Source organism: Phodopus roborovskii, unplaced genomic scaffold (assembly GCF_943737965.1).
Source record: "Phodopus roborovskii unplaced genomic scaffold, PHOROB, whole genome shotgun sequence".
NCBI classification, from domain to species: domain Eukaryota; kingdom Metazoa; phylum Chordata; class Mammalia; order Rodentia; family Cricetidae; genus Phodopus; species Phodopus roborovskii.
Window position 1 is genome coordinate 16,288,857 of NW_026126469.1, and position 8,505 is coordinate 16,297,361.

The window sequence follows — 8,505 nt, forward strand, 5'->3', positions numbered from 1 at the left end:
ATGAGGGACAAAGAGAGAGACAGAGCAGGTGGCTCTCATAGGACACTTGCTTGAGAAGGCAAGAAGAGACGAGTGGGTAAAGCGGGTGGACCAGAGAAATGGCTAGAATGAGGCTCTAAAATTTGGAGCGGATATGATGGGTGTCAGGAGCCAGACGGCAATGACCACATACCCAGGAGGGCCACATAGGCAGTTTGGTTAAGTTAGGAAGGACAGAGCCCATGGGGGCCCAGTTTTCGGCACCAGATATAATTGACAGCCAAACCGGAACACTCCGCAGGTAGGAAGGGTTACTGGGATCACAAACTGGAGCACTCCACGGGTGGGAAGGGTTACCGGGGTCACAAACTGGAGCACTCCACGGGTGGGAAGGGTTACCGGGGTCACAAACTGGAGCACTCCACAGGTGGAAAGGGTTACCGGGGGTCACAAACTGGAGCACTCCACGGGTGGGAAGGGTTACCGGGGTCACAAACTGGAGCACTCCACGGGTGGGAAGGGTTACCGGGGTCACAAACTGGAGCACTCCACGGGTGGGAAGGGTTACCGGGGTCACAAACTGGAGCACTCCACGGGTGGGAAGGGTTACCGGGGTCACAAACTGGAGCACTCCACGGGTGGGAAGGGTTACCGGGGTCACAAACTGGAGCACTCCACGGGTGGGAAGGGTTACCGGGGTCACAAACTGGAGCACTCCACGGGTGGGAAGGGTTACCGGGGTCAAACTGCCACAGTTGTCTCTGGGGAGAGGAGCTAAATGGTAGAAAAGCAAGTGGATCTTATGTGGCAGTCAGCAGTGTTGGGTTTCTGAGTGGATACAAACTGGATTAGCCAGGAACTAGATGCCCTTGCCCAAAGTGCTTGTTAGCTAGTCTATTTCAGTAGCCTCAGAGTATTTCACAGTATGAAAACACATCAACATTTTATCAATGGATGCATAGATTATTTCAAAGTTTTTGTCTTTGGAAGTCCAGGGTCATGTGTCTCTTGAGTCTAGAATAACCAATATTATTTAGTAAGTCTTACCATACAGGTTTCCCTTCAATAAATATAACTCCATTTAGTTCTAGCATGTGCCTATATTAAAAACTGAATTCCTTTAAGTAGAAGTACTATATCTCTGAGGGAGTTGAGATTTTAGATTGAGTTTAGTTCACTGTTCCACTCCCATCCCAAACCTTCCCAAGCCTTCTCCACCCATCCCACCAGTAGCCAGAGCCTGACTCTTCAAACTTCTCTATGTCAGCAGAAATGACTCATGTATTCCATTCTTTTCCTTTGTAGTCACATGATTATTGTAACAGAACAATAGAACATCAAAGTTCAAAGAGATTCCAGTGGTCATGTACTCTAACTTCTTTGTTTTAAGAATGTTTCTGTTGCATATAAATTGCATGAGATGTCATCACAATAAAGTTTTCATTATGTATAAATCATATCCATCCATAGTAATATATTGAACAAAAAAATTAAAATACTCTTTCGCATTCTTTTCCTACTCTCTTACTGAGAGGCAAACTATGTTAATAGTTCACACAACATAATGAGTTATTTATCACAGGTAGATCCATGTATGTAAATACACGAATACAGTGAGCAGCAGTTTTTAAAGGTTTATTAAATATTTATTTTAAGGCTTATTTTATGTGCAGGAGTGTTTTACCTGCATGTATATCTGTGCACCATGAGCTTGCTTGGTGCCTAAAGAGGCCAAGTGAAGGTGTTGCATCCCCATGAATGGGAGTGACAGATGGCTGGGAGCTGTCCACATACGTAGATGCTGAGAACAGAGCCCAGGTCCTTTGGAAGAGCAGTAAGTGCTCTTAACTACTGAGCCACCTCTCTATCCCAGTAATGGAATTTTATACTATTAAAAAACATCACTGTCTATGCTTTTCTACAGCTTTTATTTATTTTCTCTTAGCAACACACTCTTTCCTTACCAGCATACAGACCTGTTCCACTGTGCTAACTACTGCTTAATTTATAGTGTGAGGCATATTACTCATCTATTGCAGCGTAAACAATTCCCCTCTTGTCTCCAAATTTAGCGGCATATGCAAAAATAAAAACAGATAAAAACTCCATTACCTCATCCGGTTTCTAAAACTGGGAATACTGGACCAGTTTGTGTTGGTACTTCTGGTCAGGGGCCTTGGTGACATTACAGTTGAGCTGTGGGCTGGGGCTGCCGTCATCCGAGGTCTCATGGAGGCTAAAGATTGGCCTAGTGGATAGGACGGCTCGAGTGCATGGCTGTGGACAGTTATCTAAGTCCAGCAGCACGTAGACCACGTCCATGAAAGCTTCAGGGAAGGAGAGGGAGAAAAAGAATAGAAAAAGGTAGCCCCTGTCTTTGTGTGATCTAAACTCAGGACAGCATGTTACTTTTGCCAAGCACTATTGCACTTACATAGCAGCCCTGGTTTAGGTCCGGGAGACGTGAGCGTCACTGGAGTCTGCTTGGACACACGGGAGGCTACTATTCTCTACTACCCTTCTCATGGCTGTCTTAAGGCTCCTATGCTCACAAGCAATGTTACTGTGAGCACCTGGGCAAGCATCTTGAAGCCAGGTTCTTTTCTAGTAGTAGTACTACTGGGAGAATTGCTGTGAGAAGGGTGACTTTGCCAAGGTCACACTATTCATCCCTAAGATCACAACACCAACACCAGACTTTTAGGCCTGGTCCTACTCCAGAGTCACTCATGTCTGTGGGTAAGACAAACAGGATGGAGATTGTTAAATAGGCACCCAGTTATGCCTTTATCCCATTAAGTTGAGTTTGAGACCTAACTGCATCAGGTTTTCCCAGCATCCCTGTTCCAGGAACCTTTGGCTAGCATACCCCACCCCTATCCTAAATTTCTCCAATCCAGGGGTTGGGCTACCCTTCCCCCAACTGCCCTTCCCTATTTATATAACCTAGCCATTTTGGTTACCTGGCACCCTGTTTTCTTTTTTCTTCCTTCTTTTTTCTCCTATCTTACTTTCTTTAACCTTTATTTACCCTTTTTCCTTCTTGGTTTCCTGGTTGTGTAGCTCCCTTCGCCTGTCATGGCCCAGGGACATATTCCACATGGACTCTTCCAGATGCCTATGTTCCCCCTCATATCTGCAATAGCTATAATCTCCTCCACCACACCTCAGGGCCGTCATGTCCTCCTTTTTTATTTATTTATTTTTTTATTCAGAGATCTCAACAAGTATCTTGAGTTGTAGCTTCTGGGAATTCCCTACGGTTGGTTCCCAGAATGCTGAAAAACCATGTAACAGCTTACCTTACTCTGTAGGTGTTAAATCAACAGTGCTGTGCTTGAAGGCTACATCCATGGTGTGTGAACACATTAGTTGCCTCGATTAAAAGGAAGCTGACAGAAATAAGGGCTCCTCTCCAGGCAGAAACTGACATCAGCCAAACTGGCTTCAGCTCTGTGACCATGTACAAGCCACACATATCCTAGAACGCCATCTCAGCTATGAGAGGATGCTCCAGGGGCCTCCAGTGATGTATGTGTCTGGCCATGGGAACTACGACTGCTTTTATTCTTCCTACTGAACACATCAGTTGTCCTTCAGCTCCTAAAATGAATGAACTCCATTTTCTAAACATATATCGTGTCTACTGAGCTCATTTCTGCCCAATTTTAACGCATCCCAGATCTCTGCTCTTTATGCCAACCCTTATTCTGTGCCCTGGGTTTCTTGTTCTGAGCTGTTCGGATGTTTGATGCATGGGGTGAAGTTAGATCAGAAAACATGTCCAGAGCCTGTGAGTACTCACTCTCCACTGCAACCCAGCCTTCTGCTGCCGGTGTGGGGGCTAGTCAACAAGGCCACTGTCCCCTTAGACACAGCTTGGATCCTCTCCACATCACAACAGCTTCAAATGCTTCTGGGATGGATGGATGGATGGATGGATGGATGGATGGATGGATGGATGGATGGATGGATGGATGGACGGATGCATGGATGGATGGACAGATGCATGGATGGACGGTAGGCAGCAGAAAAGACAAGGGATTGGTCTAATTGTATCAGATGAAATAGCTTCTTCACAAAGCACAGTTTTGGAATATGAGATTATTGCTCCTTTGGGGGACTCTGATAAGTGTCTCCAAAGGCCCATGTGTTAAAGAATTGTCCTTGATATGACCCTATTGAGAGGTAGCAGAACCTTTAGGAGTGAGGCCTATTGGGGTGTCATTAGGTCACTGGGTGTGTACCTTCAAGGGGTATCTTTCTTTTCCCATCTTGCTGTTTACTTCCTGGCTCATTGGGTAAGGGGTTTGCTATGTCCAGTGCTCCCCACCATTCTGATCCAGGGCCTTCATCAGAGACCCTGAATAATGAGGTCATTCAATGATTGACTGGCACCTCAAAGCCAGGAGCCAAAGCAGCATTTCTTTTTAATTTCACTGTCCCTGATTTTGTTCTAGTGGTGGAAAGCTGGCTAATAAGCCCTGATTGTGATTTCAAATGTGAAGATGACCAGGAGCCCTGGCCTGATTATCTGTGCCAATCCAGACTTCATGATTAAGCCTAATTCTCACTATTGTTCTATGAGGCAGTGGAGCCTGGGGAGGTGATAGGCTATGAGGGTGGGGTTATGCCCCAAGGGCTGAGCATGTTCTCCTCCCACCCTGTGAAGACAGCACAGGGGCCATCCTCTAACCCTTGCTCTTGAACTTTTAAACCTAGAACAGTGGGTGATAAATATGTGCTGCTTAACAATTGCAGTCTGAAGGATTTTCCTACAGCGACCACACAGATGGAGATGGGGACGATGTGGAATGATGTGGCTACCCAGCAGAAGAAAGGCAGGCTAGAATGAGGGCAGGAAAGAGGAGTGGAATAGTGCGCCATCAGTGTTCCTTGTGATGAGCTAATGGTGTCCCGGTAACCCTCAGCAGAGGTGTCTACTGTGTAGCTCTTAGGAGAGAAACCCATGACCTCTTACCAGCTGGCCAGGAAAAGCTTTTCCCAGCAGGCCTTGGGGCTCTTGAGCCTCCTAAAAGAATGTCTGGTACCTCTGATGCTCTCCAGAGCCCTAAGAACAAAGACATAAAAGGGACATGATAGCATCAGAAAGTGACATTTTGGTTTCAAACCTGAAGAGTACAGGCATTCCGTCTCCCACCTCAAAGTCCTGAAAGCACAGGGAGCACATCAAGACAGCACCACATTCGGAGACCCCTGCCCAATCCCCACCCCACACTGCCCAACCGTCCTGAGAAGAACGTGCTTCCTGGATGGGGGGAGGGAGAACTTGCTGACCTCAGCAGCTACTTCCTCCTTTGGTGGCCCAGAGGGTAGTATAGACTTGGAGGATCTGGGGGAGAAAGGTGGAACCCTAAGGTGCCCATGTGGTAGCTGGGTCTCAGGAGAGTCCTGGCCCAGCATGGACCACCTCATCCCTTACCTTGGGGTTCCATACAGCAGCCCCGCATTGACACCGCAGTGTCTCATTCCAAAGCCTTTCGCTGTACTTCCTCAGGAAGCTTCTTGCTGAAAGATAAATGTTTTTGTGTGTGATCAAACAGGATTGTATTTATTTACTTACTTTCCTCTAGGAACAAGCCAGGCCAGACAGGTCAAAGGGCAAGATTGCATGTAGTTAAGAGGTCTCCAGAAAAGCTTGGAATTTCCGGTAGGCACAAATGTGATAGAAAAAGGCAGCGTCTCCCAGGGGCCATGGCAGGGGTTATGCTGCAGCCCAGGGCTCCTTGGCAGGAGGGGAACATCCCACAGTGGGGATGGGCCTCCAGCTGTTTGGGGAGTCTGGCCCTAAGATCTCTTTCAGAGAGCAAAGGCTCTCACATGCCAGCAACATGGAACAAACCCAGGGACATCTAAATCAATTTACCTCCAGCTTGTCCCCAGGTGAAGGCAAGGCAGAGAAACCCTGCCAACCAGTAGGTAAGCTTGTGATGTAGCTACTTCAGAACTGGCCTTAAATGCCCCCCCCAGGTTTTCCTTGATACATCTCACAGAAGAGCCCCAACAAAGCCCCAGAAAGCCTGCATCAGGCACTGTCGGGAAACAGGAGCTTCCACGGAGATGCAGAGACAACTGAAGACCTTATTTATTGTAGTAACTTAGATGGTTTAGATATAAGGCTTTCTCAGAATCACAGTGTATACAGTCTTGTGTTTTTGAACAAATCAATACTAACAATTTTATACTCCTGGGTTCACCAAAACTAGGACCAAGTCCATGGTGGGGCAGGCCCTCCAGTAATGTTCCCAGAGGGTCATGCTTGTGAGTTATTGCACACATGGGCTTTCTGTGGCTTTGTGCCCTGCCCTTTGTCCAGCTGTCATCTCTACACCCTCTATAGTTCCTTGAAGCTGCTTTTAGGAGAGGAGAAAGGAATGTGATATGAGTGGGTGAAGAGTCAGGGAAGGAGCCGATTTGGGTTGTACCCTCCACCCTGGAGTGTAGTCAGAGTTTTCTTTGGGCCTCCAGCTCACAAAAGAAATGACATGGAGACATATTAATCCTAAAGGCTTGGCTGATAGCTTCAGCTTGTTTCTAACGTAGCTCTTATAACTTACATTGACCCATTTATATTAATGTACTTGTTACCATGTGGCTCATGGCTTGTTACTTTATCTTCTAGAAATTATGCTTCCTCCACTCCCCTCGAGACTCCAGGCATCTCTGCCCTTCTTCCTCCCAGCTTTCTCTCTGCCCCCAAAAATCTTATCTAGCTATTGGTTGTTTAACTTTCAATTAAACCAGTGACAGTGACATATATTCACATGGTGTAATGTGTATTCCACAACACTGGAAAATGTCCCTTCTTTTCACACCCCTCTTCCCTCCCATCTGAGAAACAAGGGTGGCCCGTGTGTAACCCACAAGCCTAAGTAGTTGGCCTGTCATGCATCATATGTGGACAGATGAACAGATGAACAGACCATGGAGACCCAACCTCTGACTCTTCTCTAATATGTAGCTCTTTAGCCTGGATGGCACCATTGGCCTGCAAGCTCCCCAATAGAAGGAACAGATTTGCCTAGGCTAATTGTGATACTGAAGTAGAATTGTCTAGCCACATCTGTGGATTCTCTATCCATGGATTCAACCAAACTGTGAATGGAAGATATGGGGAAAAAACCAATTGCATCTTTGCCAAACACATGTGGATATTTCCCCTTGTCATTAGCACCAACCAATCCAGCACAACTATTTATATAGCATTGACCTTGTATTATGTATATACATAATATACATATTATGTATATACATACATATGTATATACATAATATAATATACAGAGAGGATGTGACTGTCACTGAGCTGAGAATATTGTCAGCAAGGAGCAGGACAGTGTCTGCTGCTGCCTGACCTTGGGAAGGCACATCTATGGGGTCTCCAGATAGATGACAATTCTAACTCCTCATAGGCGCCTTCATGGCCCTGCCCATCTATCTGTGTACCTGTCATTTGTCTGTCTAAAGCAGTGGCTCTCAACCTTTGGGGGTTACATATCAGATATCCTGCATGTCAGATATTTACATTACTATTTGTAACCGTAGCAATTACAGTTATGAAGTACAATGAATATAACTTTGTGGTTGGGGGGTCACCACAACAAGAGGAGTTGTATTAAAGGGTCACAGCATTAGGAAGGCTGAGATCCACTGGCCTCCCCAGCTCCAAAGAATCTGGACATGGTTCAGCCATGTAGTAGATAGGCACAAGGTTCAAGGTCTGCTTAGGCTACACAGTGAGTTCAAGTCTAGGTGGGGCAAGAAATCAAAAGAGGACGGGGAGCATAGTTCACACTGGAAACCCCCAGATTTTATCTCCAATGTTGTAAAATACAAAAATGGCATGCCTTCCCACAGGGCTCAATGGCCTGGAGTTTGGAGATGTAGCCAAGCCCATGCTTGCTTAAGACAGCTTGCTCCCAGTAGCTCCTCTGCCCCAAGATACTTAGCTCTCAGAATGTCTCATGCAAATAAAATACCAAGGAGCTGGAACTGAGGAGTTTGGAGACAAAGTGCTTAGTTAGCCAAAAACCTTGTGGGAGAGGGAATTACAAATATTGGGGATCAACAGGCAGTGGCAGCCGGCAGCCACATTCAGGTAATCCTGTGGTTGCCTACAGATGGCATCAGTGGCTTGCCTGTTTGCTTAAACTAACTTCTTCCTCCCTCCATCTGGTCTTGGGAAGAGTAGGCCCCAGAAGCTGGGCTACCCTGAGAAGACATTAAGCCAGGCCATTTCTACCCAGAATTATACAGCTCAGTTACAGTCTCATGAGTCTATCCACACACTCTGTTGCCAAATACAGACATCTTGGCTTTAACTTCTCATTCAGTGGGAAGTCTAGAGTTGGAACAACCTATGTTTACCAGTGTTCCTGCAGTATATGCCCAAGGGGTACCTGCTCTAGCCTAGGTCTCAATGAGGCAAGAGAGAGGGAGGCCCCTCTACCTCCAGAATCTCAGTCCAGCACTGAAGGCAAGGTAGGTTCAAACACTTACCGTGGG

General features: G+C 46.4%; 1 protein-coding gene across 1 annotated transcript; it reads left to right on the forward strand.

Moving 5' to 3' along the window:
- The first annotated feature begins 221 nt into the window (after positions 1 to 221).
- Positions 222 to 757, forward strand: LOC127227254 (uncharacterized). The gene is made up of 2 exons (XM_051191613.1): positions 222 to 280; positions 373 to 757. The coding sequence occupies exons 1-2, from the start codon at positions 222 to 224 to the stop codon at positions 755 to 757; spliced, it is 444 nt and encodes a 147-aa protein (XP_051047570.1).
- Positions 758 to 8,505: the final 7,748 nt, after the last annotated feature.